Source organism: Schistocerca piceifrons, chromosome 4, assembly GCF_021461385.2.
Source record: "Schistocerca piceifrons isolate TAMUIC-IGC-003096 chromosome 4, iqSchPice1.1, whole genome shotgun sequence".
Taxonomy (NCBI): Eukaryota; Metazoa; Arthropoda; class Insecta; order Orthoptera; family Acrididae; genus Schistocerca; species Schistocerca piceifrons.
The window spans coordinates 723,088,938-723,113,754 of NC_060141.1; the positions used below are offsets into that span (position 1 = coordinate 723,088,938).

At 36.5% G+C, this 24,817-nt stretch overlaps 1 protein-coding gene across 1 annotated transcript in view; it reads left to right on the forward strand.

Moving 5' to 3' along the window:
- Nucleotides 1-24,817, forward strand: part of LOC124794935 (leucine-rich repeat-containing protein 49) — a 149,922-nt gene that overhangs the window by 68,401 nt on the left and 56,704 nt on the right. Inside the window, exon 5 of the mRNA XM_047258650.1 lies at nt 22,361-23,340. Coding sequence (XP_047114606.1) covers nt 22,361-23,340 — 980 coding nt within the window. The remainder of the gene's footprint in view (nt 1-22,360; nt 23,341-24,817) is intronic.

The window sequence follows — 24,817 nt, forward strand, 5'->3', positions numbered from 1 at the left end:
AATGTAGCCTACATTTCCGTAACCCCCCCACCCTGGCCTCAACCTTCACTAGTCCCTGTGCTCCATTTACCTGTCCCACTCCAGCACAATGTAGTCTTCTATTCTGCCAATGCACCCATCAGTCCTTATCCCCTTCTCTGCTCCTCTCCTTTTGCTCCTATTCCCCACTCCTCCTCTTCCTCCCTCTCCCACCCTAAACCTCCTGACTATACCAGGCAGTCCTACCCTGTCCTGACCATACCCCTGCACACTCCCACAAGCAGCACTGCACTTCCCCCCACTCCACCCTACAATCCCCCTCCCCACCCCATGCCTGCTCTTTACCCTCTACACCCACACCATATTGCTGCTTCCATCACAAGCAGTTATGACACAGCCTTGGGCACGGCGGCCAGAGACTGGTAATGTATGTATGAGTTGTGTTTGTGTGAATGGTATGTTTTCTATTTCAGAAGAAGGCATTTTGGTCAAAAGCTAAAATATAGAGCAGTCTTTTCATTGTGCCTGTCTGCAACTCAACACCTCCTCTATGTGGTGAGTAGCAATCTATCTTTTTCATAATATTGTTGTTATTCCATCCAGGTCTTTCCATTGTTTTATCACAAAAGAAAGTGTTTTTGGCTCAGTATTGTGCAACATTTAAAGTATTGAGTGGCAAAAACTTGGTCTGCCTCATTCATGTATTATCCTGTTGCTGGAAGAAAAAATACATCCAATAAGCTGATAACTGCTGAATTCTCATATCATAACACACACCCATTACTGTCTGACACTGTGAAGACACACATAGTTCATAATCCTTGCAGGGCATCAAACAGAAATTCTCCTTGATGCAGGATGGCAGTGTTCTAAAATATATCCAAGAGCATTCATAGAGCAAACAATAATGAGAGAATATGGATACCTGTCCTATTGTCAGTGTTCACTGAGAAAGGCAGATGTACACCTACAACATGATTTATGTAAATTAAGAATGAAATGCTATACCCTGTAAAGAAATAACTTATACCAGACAGTGTGTCATGCAACAGCAGGGTTCTCTTCAGACAAATAAAAGGATCACATGGCCAAGAAATTGTCTCAGACAATATATAGGTCTTGCCCGGTTTGCCAATATTATCTAAAACAGTGACCATGGAACTGTGGTCCATGGGCCGCATGTAGCATGAATCAAATATTTGTGCAGCCAACAGTTAACAACCGTATTTTATAATAATATGGATGTAGCAACAAGTAGTCAAATCCCAAAATGTCATTTAATGTTTAGAGCTTCTCAAGAGTGTGGTTTTTTTGCTCAGTAACAAACAAAAATATTTACTGATTTTAGTTTTGTATGCAGCCACAGTCTGAAAGGAGTAACTGCCATTTGACTGTACAACAGGTTTTATTTCACAATCTAGATTTCAGCCTTAGGCCATGATCAAGTGTTACAAGTATTATAAATCATTAGACTTGAGTGGAACCCAAGTCATCACCAAAATGTGTATCTTCAGTTGTATAAACCAATTTTGTTGAAATAAATGTGAGAAAATTTATTTAATATACTAATTTACTGGCAATTAGCATGACTCAGTTGATATAACTGTGGAAAAATAAGTGACCAAATTACGGTTTTTAAACATTGCTACACTGTGTCTAAGCAGCCACATTTACAGTGACAGTAATATATTGAACTTAATTTTCATTGACGTTGATAAATTTGGCTGTGAGCTATATAAAGAAGGCTGCTTACCTGAGGGGCAGGGGGATCAGTAGCAAGGCTACAGTGAGATTGGAGGATGTGAGAGGAGTCTTTCATTGTTTGTGATCCAATACCTCAGCAGATGTGGTGTAAGTTTTGACACAAGCAACATGGATTCATGAATGCACATTATAGAGATGGTTATCTTCAAATGTGATACATATTTGTAGCAAGGAATATGAAAGTAAATTAAGGCTGCTGTAGTTCAACACAATGAGCAGATGAAAATGACACTCAAAACATTTACTAAATATTTGTGATCCTGTCTCATACGGATATTGAATTTGAATATAAGTACAATTCCTGCTATTAATCAGTTAATCATCCACTCACACAGGTAACACAACACTTCATCAGACAACCATAGTGCCACAACTTTGGGGTCAGTGAGGGTGGTTTCAATTAGAAACCAAAACAATCGACTCTAAGTGTTCCAGAATTTAACAGTCAGTACTTGGGTGCTGGTGGCCAACTTATAGTGTCCTTACTGTAGCTACTACACTGGAGGCTCATTACATACTAATTTATGCAGGTTACCAGTTAATAATAAGATCAGTACATATGCGACCCGAGGCATCACCCACACAATAGCAATACTGCCTCTTGACCAAAAATACTTTGACAACCACTAATTTAAAACATTTTAAACTCACACTTTGAAACATGCATTAGCATTGCATCTATTAAATTCATTTACAAGCTCAGTAGAATTTGATTAATCAGACTAATTTTTGTTGTAAGTCTTTCAAATAACCAAAACTCCAGATAACTGAATGTATGGAGAAAAGCAATTTATATATTATTAAGCAGGAGTGATAAGATACATCATTCACATGTGTATGTATTAGTTATTTTGGTTATTTTTCTAGGATTAATACATAATTTATTCCAATCATGTGGCACAGTGGTGCAGTAACCTTCTATTGTGATTAATATTAAAAGACCGTCCTTGATTCCAGAATGTTCTTTATTAGCTCAAAAACAATGTGTTTCACCCATGTAGGGTGTCATCAAGTTCTTGTGCAATGTGGGTCACCAGTTATGCCACTGTTATTTATTGGCTCAAAAATGATGTGTTTCACCTGGGTAGAGCATCATCAGGTTTTCATGCAATGTGGGTCATCAGTCAGAATGCTGCTATGACTGGAGACCCACATCACATAAGAATCTAATGATGCCCTTCCCAAGTGAAACACATCATTTTTCAGCCAATAAAGAGCATTCTGCAACCTAGGACTGTCTTTTAACACTAATATGTAGTGTAAATGTGTTCATTCAAAACAACAAAAATGATCTGATTAAAGTCGACAGAAGTCAGTGTTTGTTAAGAGACTAGGGATAAAATTTCATACACACATGCATATTGTATTAAAATTACTAAAATAATGCAAACTTAATCATGATATACCTAAAAAGGTCACATGGCACAATCATTGTAGTCTAATTTCTTTTTTTTAAATATTTGGTAATTGTCACATGAAGTAAACAATTTTTTCTCTTCAATGCTACTACACTATGAATTCAGTTTAACAGTAGTAAACTCACAGTATCACACACTGTTTTCTTTTGTAACCATTTGAAAGCTGTTTCCATGGCTTGAAATGCTTCCGCAAGAGATGGTTCTACATCATTTTCTGTGTCTTAATTTTCTTCTGTTTCATCTTCTTGCATTTTCCCCTGTTCATTTGCCTGCAATATGTTTTCAACAATTTCATCTTCTGATGTGATCTGGAAACTTGATCATTACTGTCACAGATGAGCCACTCTTTCATACCATTAACATCAGATTGCTGGCATATTTTTATGTTTGTCATTAGCTCATTTATATCCTCCAAAACTTAATCATCCATCACAAGCTGTGACATGGTTGCAAATTGAACAGTGACCCAAATGTGGAATACATTTCCTTTACTTCATGTATATGGTCACTAAATTTTTTGTCATCAGACTACCTGTTTTGGTCTATAATGACCATCTTCAGATCTGTTTAATAAAAACATGTCCTAATATACTGGAGCCATAGTGGTATCATCAAACACTAAACACAAAATCATCACCAACATCATTTAATATATATAAGTAATAGTACATACAAGAGTCATCTTGTCAACAACACTACTGTTCAAAACGAACTGTTTGTTTTGAACATTAGTGCTTTGACAAGATGACTCTTGTATATATTATTATTTATGTGTATATAATTGATGATGCTGGTGCTAATTTTGTGTTTAGCATTTGATGATGCCACTATGGCTCTGGTATATTAGGACATCTTTTTATAAAACAGATCTGAAGATCATCATTACAGACCAAAAACAGTAGTCTGATGACAAAAAATTTGTGATGATAAATGAGAAGTAAAGTAAATTTATAACCATCCGTATCACTTACTGAAATTTTGTCCTACCATTTTCATATTCTGTTCCACCTTTGTTGAAAGTATTCATTTCAGTCAAATCCCGTGCACCTACAACCATGTAACAACACACCACTAAATTCATTTGCTTGAAAACTGACAGAACAACTTCTGCGTCATCTCCATTAACAGATAAAAAGCTACATAAAAGTTGTTTCCTATAAAGTCATGTTAATGTTTTTTTTAGTAACACTTTGATCCATTAGTTGTAGAAAGGAGGTCACATTAGTTGGCAAAAATGTTGCTGTAGACATTTCATTTTCTCTCTCTAACCATTCAGCTGAGAAATGTGTTGTCAGGTTATCCAATAAAAGTAGGGCTTTTCCTTATTTATCAATTTTTTTTTGAAATTTTGTTGCTTCAGGGATAAAAATGTAAACATACGAGTCAGTGGATATTTTCATGTTCATTCATGCAGTTTTTTGTTTTTTATAAATTAACAGAACCCTAGTATTTTTTAGCATCTGAACTTTTTGGGTGATCCAATGAGGAGCAAAGGCATTTTATGGGTTTCAATAGAATTGGTGCAAAGTAATACTGTTACTCACTCTTTACTAGTTTTATATCCTGTTGCTGAACTCTCATTGAGAAGCTAAAGATTATGACAGTAAGGAATTTCATTTTAATCTGGTTTCATCAGCATTGTAAACAAAGTCCAAGTCATAATCATTTTCATCCAATTCATTTCTGAAACCATCTTCACTTTCAAGTTTAAATGTGCAGTTCAAAACTGAATTGGTATGCTTCTTAATATCGCTTATCGTAGAAGTACCTACATCGTACATGTTGCCTAAATTATGACTTTTTAAGTGCAGACATGACACAATGCGAGGATTTAGCAATTGGCAACTGTCTAACTAAAGAATAATGACGCATGACGAGCAGAGGCTGCGCATTTGAGTAGTGCCAGCATGACATGCCCATGCACACGCAGCCTAGACTACAAAGATATTTACTTGTGGTTGCTGATTCAGATAATCATGAATCAGTATAGCTGAGGTCTGGATAACTGATTCTCCGCTGTATGTGAATAAGGGCAATAACAAGGCACTCCACATTCTTGTAGGACACTTGCCTGTGATTTGTCTTGATGTTCACATTGGAAGAGGACAGCAAATATATTTTAACCTTGAAAATACAATGGATCAGTTATAATATCCAAGACAGACACCTTTAATGGCATGCTTTAGGCTTTATGAAACCAATGATTTTGCAAAAACACTTACAAAAAACAATGAGGTTCCTTGAATTCATGGCAGAGGTGAGCCCAGAGTAGTTAAAAAATATGTTATTGGAAGAGTGTGTACACAGTTCATACAAACAGTGCTGAATGTATCTGCTTGCATTTATTTTATGTGCAGTGAGGAGACCAGCTTCTTTTGCCAATCTAGTGGATGGTTAATGATGTTGAATATCCAATTTACCAAGATGATTGCCGAGAATGACACTTATTGATGGTGACAAACGGTGGGACGACACTCCAGGTTAAGCTTGCATTAGTGACATTCCACATCACTTGCATCATTTGTTTGCCATTTTGCTAGTATTTTATGCCCTGTATTGTTGTACCAAAATACTGGGATAAGCTGGCGGAAGAATTTTATTGGAATATCACACAAAATAATGAAAGTAAACTGAACAATAAATTGCATAATAGTACTCTTAGTCAATACTTGGTTGCTGTTCAGTTTGCTTGTGTCGATAGGAGGAAACCCTCTCTCTCAATATGACTTGCCAGTGCCATTACTAAAAAGTCAATGCCTCAATGGAGAGTATAAGTTGTATTACAGCAGAACTTGTGGAAATCTTACAAAATGGTGGCAAAAATCTAATGGAAGAATAGCCCACAATATCTGAACGTATTTGTCCAAGTGTCAACAATAATATGGGAGAAATTCTATTTTTGGATGCACCTGGTGCCACAGGAAAAACATTCCTCACTAAAATTGTGTTGTTGCAATTATGAGCCCAAGGAAAAATACCTCTTGCTGTTGCAGTTCTCGTAACATGCAAAGATCAGCACATTCCTCAAACTGGGGAACTATCAAGAATGGGGTTCCACAAGGGTCAGTCTTGGGTCCTTTGTTGTTCTTATTATATATTAATGACTTGCCATTCTATATTCATGAAGAGGCAAAGTTAGTTCTCTTTGCTGATGATACAAGTATAGTAATCACACCTGAGAAACAAGAATTAACTGATGAAATTGTCAATACTGTCTTTCAGAAAATTACTAAGTGGTTCCTTGTAAACGGACTCTCACTGAATTTTGATAAGACACAGTACATACAGTTCCGTACAGTGAATGGTATGAAGCCATTAATAAATATAGACCTTAATCAGAAGCATATAGCTAAGGTAGAATATTCCAAATTTTTAGGTGTGTCCATTGATGAGAGATTAAATTGGAAGAAACACATTGATGATCTGCTGAAATGTTTGAGTTCAGCTACTTATGCAATAAGGGTCATTGCAAATTTTGGTGATAAACATCTTAGTAAATTAGCTTACTACGCCTATTTTCAATCATTGCTTTCATATGGCATCATATTTTGGGGTAATTCATCACTGAGGAATAAAGTATTTATTGCACAAAAGCGTGTAATCAAAATAATAGCTGGAGTCCACCCAAGATCATCCTGCAGACATTTATTTAAGGATCTAGGGATATTCACAGTAGCTTCTCAGTATATATACTCTCTTATGAAATTTGTTATTAACAACCAAACCCAATTCAAAAGTAATAGCAGTGTGCATAACTACAATACTAGGAGAAAGGACGATCTTCACTATTCAAGATTAAATCTAACTTTGGCACAGAAAGGGGTGAATTATACTGGCACTAAAGTCTTTGGTCACTTACCAAATAGTATCAAAAGTCTGACAGATAACCAACAAGTATTTAAGAAGAAATTAAAAGAATTTCTGAATGACAACTCCTTCTACTCCATAGAGGAATTTTTAGATATAAATTAAGAAAAAAAAAAGAAAAAAAAAAACAAAACAAAAATATTAAAAAATAAAAAAGAAATACAAATAAAAATAAAAAATAAAGAAAAACAAAAAAACACAAAAAATGAAGTTTTTATGTTAACTTAAGTGTGTTGTTAAATTAACCTAATTATGTCATGTATTGGAAAATTCGACTCGTTCCACATCATTACGAAATATCGTATTCATGATCCATGGAACTAGTGTTAATCTAATCTAATATAATCTAATCTAATCTAATCTAAGCTTCTTTGGGAACAGCAGCCATTCTGTTACCTGGTGGTGGAACTGCTCATCAGGGCATGCTCAAAGAGCTAATGTCTGTGGTGACACATTACATAGATGCATTTAACAGTGAACATGCAGCTGCAAACAGGAGACAAGGCAAGCATAGGTGTTTCTGATTTATTGTTAAAAATTGGAGTGGGCACATATTCAGAAGAAGATGGTAAAATCGTTTTGAATGTTTATTCATGCCATACAGTACTTTCCCTTCAGGACCTCATTTCTTCCGTTCATGGTGATCAAATGCAAACAACAATTCTTGAAAACTCTTTACAATATTGAAACCTCAAAATGATCAAACTACAGAAGTATGTTGGACATACTTGTCATGTTGAGGGAGAAAATGTGGAGTGTATCTGTATTAACAGAGTTATGACTGGAAAGTGAATGCAATTATCCAGTTAAATTTTAAACTCTTGTAGTGCACCTGACCTTCCATCATACAAAATTAATTTGGAAAGTAGCATCCCTATTATTCTATTGCAAAATTTATGTGCACTGAAATTATGGAATGGAATGAGGCTTAAAGTTACTTCCCGCCAATGTAACCTCATAGCAATAGAAAGTTTGACAGAAAGTGCCACAGGTGAGTGAATTTTTATACCCCAAATCCCAAGTATTGCAAACAATTTTGCATTGTGCTTTAAATGTATTCAACTACCACTAAGCTTATGTTGTACTATGACTATAAACAAAGCACAAGGGCAGACTGTGTGTGCTGCAGATGTGGACCTTGCTTTTCACATGACCAACTCAACGTGACCCTCTTCTATCTTAGTGAAGCAAACCAAGTCTTTGTCCATGTCTTCAGTCATACTGCTTCAGATATTGCATACAAAAAAGCTTTATGAGTAAAAAATAAATTCGCATTGGTTAGCACACTGGACTCACATTTGGTAAGATGATGGTTCAAACCCGCATCCGGCCGTCCTGATTTACGTTTTCTGTGATTTCCCTAAATCACTTCAAGCAAATGCCAGGACAGTTCCTTAGAAAGAGCACAGCCAATTTCCTTCCCCATCCTTCCCTAATCTGAGCTTGCACTCTGTCTCTAATGACCTTGTTGTCAACGGGACGTTAAACACTAATCTCCTTCCTTCCTTAAAAAATAAATTCCATCTGTATGAAGCCTTAGGCACAGCTATAAACAAATACCCAGGCACTGTTGGGTTTCTCAGTTAGCAAATAATATTTTTAATTCACTTCAGTCGGAGTTCAGTTGTAATGTCATTCTCAGGTTTGCGAACATGAAGGATTATTAACCAACAAGATTTTATACATTGAAAAGATGTTCAACATCAGCTGACATGATGGAGCACAATTGAAATGGGGAAGATTGTTTGACTGTTAAAACCTACTCTTTCCTATCCTTGAAGTAGTTTTATCTCATAGTATGGGATTTGACACAAAAGTTTTACCTAGCATTTTCATCCAGCACTATCTTCAGTTTAAATGAAATAGCTGTACCAATTTCACAATGAGCATTCTTAAATATTTTATATCAAGATAGTTTAAATAATTTTTATTAATAAGCTTTCTAGTACTGAGAGATGTAGTTTCACAAAATATTACAATAATATGAGTTAGTAGGCAAAAATGACCTAAAAGAAATCATTAAAAATTATTGAAAGAATCTCCTAAACCAAAGGAAATGTATTTAAGATTAGAAAAACAGATACATGCAAGCAGTTCTTAATTAACTTGAGATATTAGAAAATGAGATGCCCCGAACAGAGTTTATATTGGAGCATTGAATGACATCCAGTAAAAAATTACTTATCGTCAGCATCTGGTCCCTGTTTGTATCAACAGAAATAACGTTTTATCTCAGTAATGAAATCAACACTTGAGTGCTTTAATGTGTAACTCGTCCCACTTATATTTTGATCCTTGAGAGTCCCACTTATATTTTGATCCTTGAGATTATCTGGAAATTGAAAATTTGTGTAAGTTCCTATGGGACCAAACTGCTGAGGTCATTGATCCCTAGGCTTACACACTTCTTAATCTAACTTAAACTAACTTACGCTAAGGACAAAACACACACACCCATGCCCGAGGGAAAACTTGAACCTCCAATTGGGGGAGCTGCATGAACCATGGCAAGGCACCTGAGACCACGTGGCGACCCCATGTGGCTGAGATTATGTATGTGTGGTGAGCAGAGGTGGTGACAAGCTAGCCACCTTTGGGTGAGGGATGGTGCAGTGCAAATATTTCCCACAGTGCTTGCAACACATCTGGCTCGAATTTTGTATTTATCACTTGCTGTGGTAGAAATGGCCCACAGAACTAACGAAATTTCATGAAAACATATTTGAATGGAAGTAACACCTAACTTATTGATAAGCAATAAGCCATTCACTGTGTAATGGCTAGTGCAGGGGCACACAGTGGTAGAATGGCAAGGTGGACAGCACTTGTAATTGACACCAAACCTTCTAAATTCTATTGACAAGTTCTGAGCAGGATTCACACAGGAATGAAAGAGTGGGATAGTGAATAGTGAATAGTGTTTTATTCTTCTCATAACATACAATTTCTAATCATATGATTAGTGTACAGGAGACACATCAAAAAAGTGGATAAGAAAACTTAGGCCTAATTGGTACAACGAATTTTAACTTTAATATAAACTTTTATTTTTCTTTCCTCCCTTTTGTGAAGGACAGCTACATTTACACACAAGACTATATGTAAATTTATCCTGCTCAAAAGTTCAGTTCATCCTTCATGAACTCCTCAATAGTGTAGTAGCAGCGTTTGACAAGTATATCATATAGCTTTGTTTTCAGTGTCTCTAGGTTCATACTTAGAACATTCTTTCCTTTTGGCTTGTGATGAATTGTCATTGTCATATACTGAGGAGACTGTGCATATAGGATTAAGCGATGAGTGGGAAGCATAAAATTGTCTTTGTTTCTCGTGTTATTATATAATCTATAAAATTTTGTAAAACAAATCTCTATCACTGTTACAAACTTAAAGGTCTCAAGATTAGGTAGAGGCACATTGCGGTCAGCTCTTGATATGCTTATGTATGAAGCCATAGGCATTACAATATAATTACTCTCTGGTAATTGCCCTGTTCCTGCTGCAGCTGACAGGTAATAGGTGTGTGGGATTCTTGCAATGGGCAAGTCTTGCAATGGGGATGGTCACAGGGGTAAAAGCTTGTTACATGGCTGGAATAGGTGGTGGTAGGAGGGTGCATCCTTGCAATGGGGATGGTCATGGGGGTAGAAGCGATGGGGTATGGAGATGGATGCAGAAGAAGCATAAGGCCTGACAAGGATATTGCAGAGATTGGGAGGGTGACGGAAAATACTCTAGGTGTGATGGGCAAAAGCTCAGACAGAATGGATCTTATTTCAGGTCATGATTTTAGGAAATTGTGGTCTTGTCAAAGTAGCTGATTAATACATTCAAAACCAGGATAATACTGAGTGACAAGTCGTGTGCTTTGAAGTTGTGTTTTGGAGGGATCAACAGTTGTGATGGCCCAGGAAATCTGCTTTTGAACTAGGCTGATGAGTTAATTATGGCATGCAACTCATTAGCCCTTGAATATCCAGTAGAACATAGGACTCCATCTCCATGCTATGAGGTTAGGACAGGCCAGTATTTCTTAACTTCTAATTGGAAACCCCATTTGCAGCATTGTATGCCTGCAACATATTGAACAGGAGACTACTCAATGTGCCAATGTGGCCATGTAATGAACTATGATGTATCATAACAGGCAGTTCACTGTGAGTGGAACTCACATATCATGTAGACATAGAATGGACAGCAGCTCTAAATGTTACAGTACTTGCACAATGTTTATTGACTGCACACTTACCTATCATTTGGAGAAGAAATGTGCAAGTTAACGCAGAACAGGGAATCAGCGATCATAAAACGGTTGCTGCATAGATGATTTCAGCTATAAATAGAAATAATAAAAAAGGTAGGAAGATTCTCCTGTTTAGCAAAAGGGACAAAAAGCAGATTTCAGAGTACTTGACGGCTCAACACAAAAGTTTTGTCTCAAGTGCAGATAGTGTTGAGGATCAGTGGACAAAGTTCAAAACCATCGCACAATATGCATTAGATGAGTATGTGCCAAGTAAGTTCATAAGAGATGGAAAAGAGCCACCATGATACAGCAACCGAGTTAGAAAACTGCTGTGGAAGCAAAGGGAACTTCACAGCAAACATAAATAAAGCCAAAGCCTTGAAGAGAAACAAAAATTACATGAAGCGAAATGTAGTGTGAGGAAAGGCTATGCGAGAGGCATTCAATGAATTCGAAAGTAAACTTCTATGTACTGACTTGGCAGAAAATCCTAAGAAATGTTGGTCTTATGTCAAAGTGTAGGTGGATCAAAACAAAATGTCCAGACACTCTGTGACCAAAATGGTACTGAAACAGAGGATGACAGACTAAAGGCTGAAATACTAGATGTCTTTTTTCAAAGCTGTTTCACAGAGGAAGACTGCACTGTAGTTCCTTCTCTAGATTGTTGCATGGATGACAAAATGATAGATATCGAAATAGATGACAGAGGGATAGAGAAACAACTAAAATAACTCAAAAGAGGAAAAGCTGCTGGACCTGATGGGATACCAGTTCGATTTTGCACAGAGTACGTGAAGGAACTTGCCCGCCTTCTTGCAGCGGTGTACCGTAGGTCTCTAGAAGAGCGTAGTGTTCCAAAGGGTTGGAAAAGGGCACAGGTCATCCCCGTTTTCAAGAAGGGACGTGGAACAGATGTGCAGAACTATAGACCTATATCTCTAATGTCGATCAGTTGTAGAATTTTGGAACACATATTATGTTTGAGTATAATGACTTTTCTGGAGACTAGAAATCTACTCTGTAGGAATCAGCATGGGTTTCAAAAAAGACAATTGTGTGAAACCCAGATAGCACTATTCGTCCACGAGACTCAGAGGACCATAGACATGGGTTCCCAGGTAGAGGCCGTGTTTCTTGACTTCCGCAAGGTGTTTGATACAGTTCCCCACAGTCGTTTAATGAACAAAGTAAGAGCATATGGACTATCAGACCAATTGTGTGATTGGATTGAAGAGTTCCTAGATAACAGAACGCAGCATGTCATTCTAAATGGAGAGAAGTCTTCTGAAGTAAGAGTGATTTCAGGTGTGCCACAGGGGAGTGTCATAGGACCGTTGCTATTCACAATATACATAAATGACCTTGAGGATAACATCGGAAGCTCACTGAGGCTTTTTGCAGATGATGCTGTGGTATATCGAGAGGTTGTAACAATGGAAAATTGTACTGAAATGCAGGAGGATCTGCAATGAATTGACGCATGGTGCAGGGAATGGCAATTGAATCTCAATGTAGACAAGTATAATGTGCTGTGAATACACAGAAAGAATGACCCTTTATCATTTAGCTACAATATAGCAGGTCAGCAACTGGAAGCAGTTAATTCCATAAATTATCTGGAAGCACGCATTAGGAGTGATTTAAAATGGAATGATCATATAAAGTTGATCGTCGGCAAAGCAGATGCCAGACTGAGGTTCATTGGAAGAATCCTAAGGAAATGCGATCTGAAAACAAAGGAAGTAGGTTACAGTACACTTGTTCGCCCACTACTTGAATACTGCTTAGCAGTGTGGGATCTGTACCAGATAGGGTTGATAGAAGAGATATAGAAGATCCAACGGAGAGCGTCATGCTTCATTTAGTAATCATGAAACTGTTATGGAGATGATAGATAAACTCCAGTGGAAGACTCTGCAGGAGAGACGCTCAGTAGCTCGGTACAGGCTTTTGTTGAAGTTTCGAAAACATACCTTCATTGAGGAGTCAAGCAGTATATTGCTCCCTCCTACGTATATCACAAGAAGAGGCCATGAGGATAAAATCAGAGAGATTAGAGCCAACACAGAAGCATACCAACAATCGTTTTTTCCACGAACAATACGAGACTGGAACAAAAGGGAGAACCGATAGAGGTACTCAAGGTACCCTCCGCCGCACACCGTCAGGTGGCTTGCACAGTATGGATGTAGATGTAGAAGTGGATGATAAATGTTGCAACCACAGGAGAAAAAACTGAAATGACCCTGATTTGTGGAGAATGTAGGGGAAATGTTGAGGCTCTGTTACCTTGTACACATAGCACATTCCAGAGAGAGCTCACTCTTGTTTGTTCTTTTTTATGAGGTTTTGGATGCCTTTATGTTTTATGGCATCATACAGATCAGCAAATGGAAATGAAGCAAACATGTTACAGCAGAAGCTAATGAAGTAGCTGTAATAGCAACAGTGCACCACAACACATGGATAAACATCCAGCAGCTGCACTCTGCTTTCGATATGCCCATAGGTAGTATTGTTACAATACTGCATCGTCATAAGTATCATCCATAACATGGGTCACTGCAACCAGAACTTCATGATGTAAATTTCCATAACTGGGTAGTGAATTGGCACTATTTTCTGATGAGTCTATAGTGACAAACGACGGTAGCATTAACCAGCACAACATGCATTACTGGAGTGTAGACAGTCCCCACTGGTTACAGCAAGCTGACCATCAATGACTGTGGTCAGGTAATGTATGGTGTGAATTCATGGGGAACAATCTCATTGGTTCATATTTTATCAACAGCACATTGAATGAACACAAGTATCAAACATTTCTGCAACAGGAACTGGAGGATGTTCACGTGGAGTTTGACAACATATGTGGGTTCTGTATGATGGTTGCCCAGCGCATTATGCAATTGAAGCACAGGAGGTATTAGTCAATGTTTACACTGAATGGTGGTTCGGCAGAGGTGGCCCTCTTAATTGGTGTGTTATGTCACTGGATTTGATGTCACCTTATTTCTTTCTGTGTTGATATTTAAAAGATAAGGTGTACCAGCAAATGTGAACAGGCCATGAAGACATGGTTGACCACATAAGAAACGCCTTAGCTGACATTCCCACAGCTGTGCTTCTGTCCTGTGTATGACAATTTGAAAAGTGTATCACTAAGTGTATTAGAGTTGATAGTATTATGTTTGAACACTTACTCTAATTGGAAAAAGTAGAGTAGCGTTTGCCTCGAGCCACAGGCACAGTGGCGCATTGAGTAGCCTCTGTCCGATATGACAGAGGAGTACAACATTGCAAATGGGGTTTCCAATTAGAAGTTATGAAATACTGGTCTGCCCTAATCTGGCAGCATGGAGGTGAGGTCCCACGTACCCTTGGATCCTCAAGGGACATTGAAAAGAATGTCATAAATTATGATTTTGTATCCACTTACATTCCTCCAATTACAGAACCATCTGCAGCAAAGTGAAGAAAATGCTTGGGACAAAACGTGTGTAGATTTTTGCTGTAAAATCATAATCTGCAACAAAAAATGGAAGTTCCCATTGAGGATTTCAAAGTTACCCCTACCCTATTTCCACACGAGGTTGAGTATGGGTGATTGGATGTCCTCCTCTGAGACAAATTGGAATCATAACTTTTTTTTGATCTAATATGTAGTTTTTGAAATATTTCAGTGTCTTCACTTAAAATCAACAACCATCTGGCAATTTCAGATTGTTCTCTGATGATTTGGAAAATCTTCTGAATTGTCTAGATAGTCAACCAAAATACACATTACTTCAATGTTAATTTCAAGGACAGCAGTACAAAAGGGCAGCATCTGGTTAATCTGCTAAAAATGTGCAATATGGATATATGTGTAGAGGATCTCACCAGGTATGCCAGGAAAAGTGAAACTACTATTGACCAAATATTCACTGATAAATCAAAACGTGCCTTTAAAGCTGAGGTGTTGGATACAGGTTTGTCTGACCATCATGATTTTTTTAAAAATCTCATAAGAAATGTAAAAATCAAAAATATGTAGGGAGAAGATTAATTAATGATGACAGCATTAAGATCTTTAATCTCATGTTAAAAAATGTAACCTGGGACATGGAAACCAATGGTTTAGTAAATATAAAATTCAGCATGTTCTTGTCCAATTATAAATACTGCCATTATATTTCATTCCCTATGAAGAGAATGAACATTAACAAAAAATTAAACATGTAGATTACAAGTGAAATCAAAAATTCATCAGAAAGTCTTCAAATGCTATATAGGTGTGCAAAGCAATATACCACCTTGAAACCAAATATGAAGTACTATAGGTATACGGCAGCTATAGTTGCAGAAAAAAAGAAGCACAGTGATTCATATATCAGAAAGGAGAACAACAAAATGAAATAAATGTGGGAAGTTGTGAATGATCTTACAGGCAAACATGATAAAGCAAACAATAAAACACAGAAATGAAATTGTTGATGATCCACTGTGAATAGCTATTATATTTAATGATCATTGTAGTAGTGTAGCTCAAAATCTGGTCACAGTAAATATAAACCAAAGATGAAGGTAGAAACTCCAATAAGTCAAAGGATAATGTATCTATATGCAGTCAGGTGAATACAGGGTTATAAATACAAAATCAAATAAAGGAAATGCTGGAGTAGGTTTAATAATGAATAAAAAAATAAGAGTATGGGTAAACTACTACAAACAGCATAGTGAACGCATTATTGTGGCCAAGACAGACACAAAGCCCATGCCTACTACAGTAGTACAAGTTTATATGCCAACTAGCTCTGGAGATGACAAAGAGATTGATGAAATGTATGATGACATAAAAGAAATTATTCGGATAGTGAAGGAAGACAAAAATTTAATAGTCATGAGTAACTGGAAATCGACAGTAGCAAAAGGAAGAGAAGGAAACATAGTAGGTTGATATGGATTGGGAGTAAGAAATGAAAGAGGAAGCCACCAGGTAGAATTTCGCACAGAACATAACTTAATCATAGCTAACACTTGGTTCAAGCATCATAAAAGAAGGTTGTATACATGAAAGAAGCCTGGAGATACTGGAAGGTTTCAGATAGATTATATTATTATAAGACAGAGATTTAAGAAGCAGGTTTTACATTGTAAGACATTTCCAGATGTGGACTCTGACCACAATCTATTGGTTATGAACTGAAGATTAAAACTGCAAAAAGGTGGGAATTTAAGGAGATGGGGCCGGGATAAACTGACTAAACCAGAGGTTGTGCAGTGTTTCAGGGAGAGCGTAAGGGAACAATTGACAGGAATGGGGGAAATAAATACAGTAGAAGAAGAATGGGCAGCTTTGAGGGATGAAGTAGTGTAGGAAGCAGAGGATCAAGTAGGTAAAAAGAGGAGGGCTAGTAGAAATCCTTGGGTAACAGAAGAAATATTGGATTTAATTGATGAAAGAAGAAAATATAAAAATGCAGTAAATGAAGCAGGCAAAAAGGAATACAAACGTCTCAAAAATGAGATTGACAGGAAGCGCAAAATGGGTAATCAGAGATGGCTAGAGGACAAATGTAATGATGTAGAGGCATATATCACTGGGGGAAGATAGATACTGCCTACAGGAAAATTAAAGAGACCTTTGGAGAAAAGAGAACCACTTGTATGAATATCAAGAGCTCGGATGGAAACCCAGTTCTAAGCAAAGAAGGGAAAGCAGAAAGGTGGAAGGAGTATATCGAGGGTCTATACAAGGGCAATGTACTTGAGGACAATATTATGGAAATGGAAGAGGATGTAGATGAAGATGAAATGGGAGATATGATACTGTGTGAAGAGTTTAAATCAAACAATGGAAAATCCAGGATGGAATGTAACAATACCAGAGAAGGAAAGTTGCTACTCACCATATAGAGGAGATGCTAAGTCGTGATAGGCACAATAAAAATATTCACACAATTAAAACTTTCTGCCATTAAGGCCTTTGTTAGCAGTAGACACACATACACATGCACACACATACACTCACATAAATGCAACTTGCATACACATCTGCAGTCTCAGAGTGTGGTCTCAGCTCTCTGAGACTGTGTGTGTGTGTGTGTGTGTGTGTGTGTGTGTGTGTGTGTGTGTGTGTCATATGGTGAGTAGCAACTTTCCTTCTCTGGTATTGTTGCGTGAAGAGTTTGACAGAGCACTGAAAGACCTAAGTTGAAACAAGGCCCCGGGAGTAGACAACATTCAATTAGGACTACTGACAGCCTTGGGAGAGCCATTTCTGACAAAACTCTACCAACTGCTGAGCAAGATGTATGAGATAGGCAAAATGCCCTCAGACTTCAAGAAGAATATAATAATTCCAATCCCAAAGAAAGCAGGTGATGAGAGATGTGAAAACTACTGAACTATTAGTTTAATAAGTCACAGCTGCAAAATACTAAAGCAAATTGTTTACAGACGAATGGAAAAACTGGTAGAAGCCGAGCTTGGGGAAGATCAGTTTGGATTCCGTAGAAATGTTGGAACATGTGAGGCAATACTGGCCCTACAACTTATCTTAGAGGATAGATTAAGGAAAGGCAAACCTATATTTCTAGCATTTGTAGACTTAGCAAAAGCTTTTGACAACGTTGACTGGAATACTCTCTTTCAAATTCTGAAGGTGGCAGGGGTAAAATACAGGGAGCGAAAGGCTATTTACAATTTGTACAGAAACAAGAAGGCGGTTATAAGAGTCGAGGGACATGAAAGGGAAGCAGTGGTTGAGAAGGGAGTGGGACAGGGTTGTAGCCTATCCCTGGTGTTATTCAATCTGTATACAGAGCAAGCAGTAAAGGAAACAAAAGAAAAATTTGGAGTAGGTATCAAAATCCATGGAGAAGAAATAAAAACTTTGTGGTAATTCTGTCAGAGACAGCAAAGGACCTGGAAGATCAGTTGAATGGAATGGACAGTGTCTTGAAAGGAGGATATAAGATGAACATCAACAAAAGCAAAACAAGGATAATGGAATGTAGTCAAATTAAGTCATGCGATGCTGAAGGAATTAGAGTAGGAAATGAGACACTTAAAGTAGTAAATGAGTTTTGCTATTTGGGGAGCAAAATAACTGATGATGGTCAAAGTAGAGAGGATATAAAATGTAGACTGACAATGACAAGGAAAGTGTTTCTGAAGAAGAGAAATTTGTTAACATCGAGTATAGATTTAAGCGTCTGGAAGTCGTTTCTGAAAGTATTTCTATGGAGTGTAGCCATGTATGGAAATGAAACATGGATGATAAATAGTTTGGACAAGAAGAGAATTGAAGCCTTTGAAATGAGGTGCTGCAGAAGAATGCTGAAGATTAGATGGGTACATCACATAACTAATGAGGAGGTATTAACTAGAACTGGGGAGAAGAGAAATTTGTAGCACAACTTGCCTAGAAGAATGGATCGGTTGGTAGGACTAGTTCTGAGGCAGAAAGGGATCATTAATTTGGTATTGGAGGGCTGCGTGGAGGGTAAAAATCATAGAGGGATTCTGAGAGATGAATACACTAAGCAGATTCAGAGGGATGTAGGTTGCAGTAGACACTGGGAGATGAAGAAATTTGTACAGTATAGAGTAGCATGGAGAGCTGCATCAAACCAGACTCTGGACTGAAGACCACAACAACAACATACAGTAACACCCAAAGAAATACAAATGGCTATATGTAAACTAAAGAGGTAAATGACTTATGAAGTTCATGGTACCCTGACAAAATTATTGAATGTAATTCTGATAATGTTGTCTCTCAACTTGTGGACTTAATCAGTGACTCCTTTGCGGCTGGTGTATATGCAAGTAAACATACACTGTCAACTGTAATACCAGTTTATAAAAGTATTGACAAGTTTGACATTAGAAATTGTAGGCCATTTATTATCTGCATTTTCAAAAATAACTGAAAGAATAATGTATGATTGATTGATAGACTTCCTAAACAAAAGCAACGCACAGAATGGTTTGAGAAAAGACAAATCAACACGAATGACTGTCTTTAATTTCTTAAACCTTGTTTATGAAGCTATTTAGGATAATGAACTAATTTGTGAGTTGTTTTCGGATCTTTCCAAAGTTTTTGCCCTTATAAATCAAAATCTCCTACTTTTGAAATTACATATTTATGGTGTTTGGGGCATTTTCTATGTGTGGTTCAACTCATATTCATATGACAGGAAACAAAAAGCGCAGATTTTTCAGGATGGTAATGTGTATCACTCTGAAAACAAAAAACGTTCATTACAGGGTGCCCCAGGGCTTGGTGTTTGGTCCCTTGTTGTTTTTGGTTTTTATTAATGATCTACTGCAACAACTGTCAACAGCTGATACTATATTATTTGCTGATGATACCATCTTCTCTATAAAAGGAAAGAATGATTATGAGTTGCTGCAAAAAACTGACAAAACTGTAGAAGTGGCAGCAAAATGATTTAAAGATATCTGTCTAATTGTTAATGACAAGAAAATTATATGGATTAACTTCTACCATATAAGGAACAAAAATAGGACCAATGGAATGTCTACATTAGGAAATAGCCAAATTCAGTAAAAGAATCCCATTCAGTTTTTAGAATTATGGGTTGAAGAACATCTAAGAAGGGAAAAAAACCATGCATAACAAAAAACTGAGCAAGCTCTGTTATATTAAGAATCCTTAAAGACTTGCAATGCTGAAACAGTGTTAAGTGCATATTATGCCTATACACATAGTCTGCTAAGGTATGGTGTATTATTCTGGGAAAATAACTCTTTTGCAAAGCAGTCTTTTAAACTTCAAAAGAAGGTTGTTAGGTTAATAAAAGATGTTGCTGACAGAGAATCATATAGAGGTATTTTTAATGAATTAAAAATCATGACTTACCATCTCTATGTTTGAAAGTATAGGCATCATTAAGAGTCATAGAGAGTTTTCAGCATAGAACAGTGAGATCTACAATTATCAAACAAGAAATAGGGAAGACTATCATAGGGATGCACACAGAAAATCAGCATATAAAGACAGTTTCATTTACAAACCAAAATTGCTCTACAGCCAGATAACATCAAAAAATACCAAACTTTAATATGAAAAAAAACTAAAAAATCTACTAATGAACAACAGCTTCTCTAGTATTATTGAACATATGAAATACTGTTAAAATCTGTAGATTCTGGCTCATAATTGCTCTAAACAAAAGTTCATAATTATCTAAGTATTCCTAGGTAAAATTAAACTCCTTACACTAATGTACTCATATGTCTAACTATGTACCTATCTTTTGTGCCATATATGTGGATATGAAATTCTACATGTTATTATACTTATTTAACTACAACATTTAACACTTTAGTAAAATCGGCTAAGATGTTTCAGTAACTTTTCAGCACTTTATCTATTTTCTCTATATGTGTGTACAAAATTTTATTTTCTTATGCCTAATTAAGCAGGAAATTGTTTTTGTTACTGTAGTCATTAAGATGTGTTGATAAGAAAGCATCAGCCGTGATGAAATATTATTGCATAAGAAGATGAGTACCACAGTTGCCAAAGTGTCGCCAGCACAGTAGCTCAGTGTGTTCGGTCAGAGGGTTAGCAGCCCTGTGTAATAAAAAAACTGAGCTAATTGATCAACAATGAACTTAAACGGATGTCTTATGACATCCACCCCAAGCAGATGCAACGAACAAAAGCAAACAAAATGAGATTATTTTTTTTTTTTTTAAAAAAAGTGTAGACTGTTGCATGGAAGGTCATGAGTTCAAAACTCAACTGAAGTGTAAAATTTTAATTTCTATATTTGGTTTGAGTATGTTCTAAAAGTATCCACAAATGGCAAGAATCATTGTACTGGAATATTCTGTAGCTGTATTACAAGTAGATCTTATGTGTTCTGGCTGGAGCCAGTTCACGCTGCGCTCTTGTATGTGCAAGTGCTGAATAAAGGTTTGTTAAGTGAAGTTAGTGTTCGTCATTCATCTGCTTACACCTTCTTCTACGTGACAATATTACTAGTTATATGTGACTTCATTTTATACATGAATATAACTATGTAAAATTTTATACTGTTTTCTACTTGGACAAGTCCAATATCATGAACTTAATAAAATGGCCACTAAATAAATAATTAAAAATGAATAAATAAATAAATAAACTTAGTAAAGGACCAAAACAGTGAAGAAGTTTCCACAAGATTTTTTTCCTCCTACAGAAGCTGTTAGCTACCTTAAAATTAGTAATACTGTGTAAAACCTGAATACAATCTTCTGTTAACCAATGTTCATTTATGCAGATTATTTTGGTATATTTACATACTCTGAAAGCAAAATTTTTAGGCTCACTTGTTTTAGTGTATTTAAGGTTTGATAGTTCTGTTGCTAACCCATCAATATTCCAGTGCATCAGTAGATCATTTTTGTGTTCACATGCATCCTTTCACATGCATCCTTTCTAATGCCAACAATTAATTTATGCAAGAATGTCATGTAGGTGAGATACAAAAGTTATTCAATTAACTAAATGCTACATTGCAAATTTTTTTCTGAGAATGATAGTGTTTTCTGCCCATGATTTTACTACCAGTATTAAAGAGACAGAGATCAAGTTAAGCCACATTCCCTATGCAATTGTAAAGAGAAGAAAACATTTTTGTAAGGTTTAATTTGTTATTTTTATTGCCTAAACTGATGAAAAGATCATAACTGTTCTATATAAATAGTGCATTACAGGATACTGACTACTGTGTACGACAATATTGAAATGAGTACTTAGCTTTATTGTCCTTAGAACTCTGACTTTTCTCTCTGATTTATAATGTGGTAATATTTCTTAAGCTACAAATGTACAATAACTGAACTTCTAATTAACTATCACATTTACAGCAGCTTTTTAAATACCTAAATTTAACAGCACTCACAAGTTTTAGTGATGATTACAGTTCCAATTGTGCCAAACTGCCTCTAATTGATATAAATATTCATTTTTGTAATTAAATATTTCATTATTGAACATGTATTTTTTGTTTGATTCTATTCCTTATTTTTTTCTTTGTTTAATCAGAAATATATTTACTCATTGATTGTTTTACAACAGGGTTGAAGATATGAATAGCGTTGTCAGAGCTGCAGAGCTTGAGGAAGTGACAATTGATGGAAACCCTGTTGCTCTCGGAGGTGATTGTGTCTCATTTTTAGTGTCCTACCTGCCAACTTTAAAATTTCTTAGTCATATGGAAGTAACTGAATCTGTTAGGAAAGCTGCAATGTCCTGGAGAAAGAATAAAGAAGCTTCAGATATGTTGGAAACAGCTAAAACCACTGAAATAGATGCAGAAATTAAGCGGGAACAGGTGATATCAAATGCCAGAACAAACTGGGAGTTATTGCGCTCACAGACTAGAATTGTGCCTGGGACCAACAGTTTGTGTGGTTCTTTAAGAGACTTAAGGTTTGAAACAGAAAATGATGTAACACATGAACGCTGTGTCCAGAGTGATTCAGGCATCAGTGTGGGATCATCCTCCAACAGCTCTTACTTCCAGAGTGTCAGCCACAATGTTCATGCTCATCCACTTTCTGCAGCCGAAATAAGGAGACAAAGATTTTCACGTAAAACCTGTTCACAGGATTCAGAGTTTTCTCAGACAACAAATTCGTCATCTGGAGCTGCCAGTATAGAATTTTTTAAGCTCCCTCCAATATTTTCTCCATTACTGTCAGGCACAGATAATCAGCAGGAAAATTTAGCTTCCCAGAGTGGAAAAGAAAGTGATGAATTGCTCACCAGAAATGACAGTTTGAAGCGTTATGATAGTCTGTCAAGTGTAGAGCCAAATGTGGACAGTTCAGTGAGCTCATTTCCCAGTGATACCAGCAGCAGCAGTGAGGAACAAGAGTCAAGTGAAGAAGCTGTCTCAGCATCTGAAGTGCAATGTAGACCAGGTGAAGTGACAAGCACCACCAGGAGTTCCACCCACTGCCAGAAACATACAGGTCACAGAGCACATACCCGAGTTAGCACAGCAAGAAATAGGCTAAAATTTTCAGCCTTACCCGGAAAGATACGTGAACAAGGTATGTAACAGGTGTCTGCTTTCATTGATTTATTTCAAATATTAAGCATGCCATGAAAACTGTAGTCATTAACCAGAAGTAGTGTTAAGATACATATTTTTAAGATCATTCATATTGCAACTAGTTTGAATTTTAGTGGCATTACAAATTTTTCAGAATAGGTAAAGACCAAATGGGTAATTATATTCTCTGATAGAAACAGCATCATTTAAAAGCAAATGGTATTATTAGACATTAACTCATATAGCCTCTTCAAAAGATATGCAAGCACAAGATATGTGAAAGCACAGTAACCAGGTAAGACCAATGCTAAGTCATGTCTAATGCTAGATTAAGAGAGGTTCATCATGTCCCAAAGTTAAGCAGAATGTGCTTACTTAGAATAAACACAACACAGCACCCACTCTATTAAAAACAAGGTTAATGAAAAACTAATAACTAAATAAAATATCACTTACAACAAACTATAGGTCACTGACAAATTCATATTGTGATGCAGATAACTTTGATACTGAATCAAAGGATGAAAATTAAAGAGCAAGAAAAGAATGGAAGTATTGGCGGATTTAAAAGTAACTGATGAAGAAGGAGGAAATCAGAAACAAGAGGCTGAGGAAGTAGATGGATGCTGCCAGAGACATTTGAACTAAATGTTGAGGAAATTGGAGGAGCAACAGAAGTGGATAGAATGTATTGTACAGTCATTAAATATTTTCTCTTTGTGATATATTGATCACCAGTGTCATGTGATTTCATAGTGCAGTTGTGATGGTTGTCATACTATACTGAATCTCTTTGACCTTCCATCTGCATTTCACTTGATCATGCGGATAAAACTCTTTCAGGTTGCTTCACTACTATATTACAAAGTGACGGACCATGCACTATTGTTATCCAACCTGTTAACTATGGAATAAGGGTTACTGTCCTATTAGTAACTTTTCATTAAGATTATTAAAATTCTAAAACAGACTGCTATGAACTGATTGCATGTATAGCATTTAACATCCACCTTGAAAGATACCACTTACTATTCTATGGATAAATTATCACTCTGTGTTGACTCTGTCCTTAGAATTATATATTATTTAATAAATAAAGCTTAGGAAAACCAATCAATCTTTGGAATTTCAGATCTAGATGTAAGGGAAAGATTAGAAAACATAAAAATTACAACCAGTGATGGTAGTATTCATCAATAAAGCACAATATGCCTGAATAAGAAAACACATTACTATGAAAACCACTTGAAGAAATTGTTGCATTTTCGAGTGACATGTGGTAATCATTCTTTAAGTATTTAGGTTACTGCTATACGTATTTCTGTTGTTGGCGAACAAACGGTGTCCAAAATTTCACAAAGATTATGTCGTAAATAGTGGCCAACTTTGGAACACTAGCACAAACAAATCAAGCCTGTTAATTCAATTCTAGTGCCCTAATACATCTATTCTTTCCATTCTTATTTATTTACTTT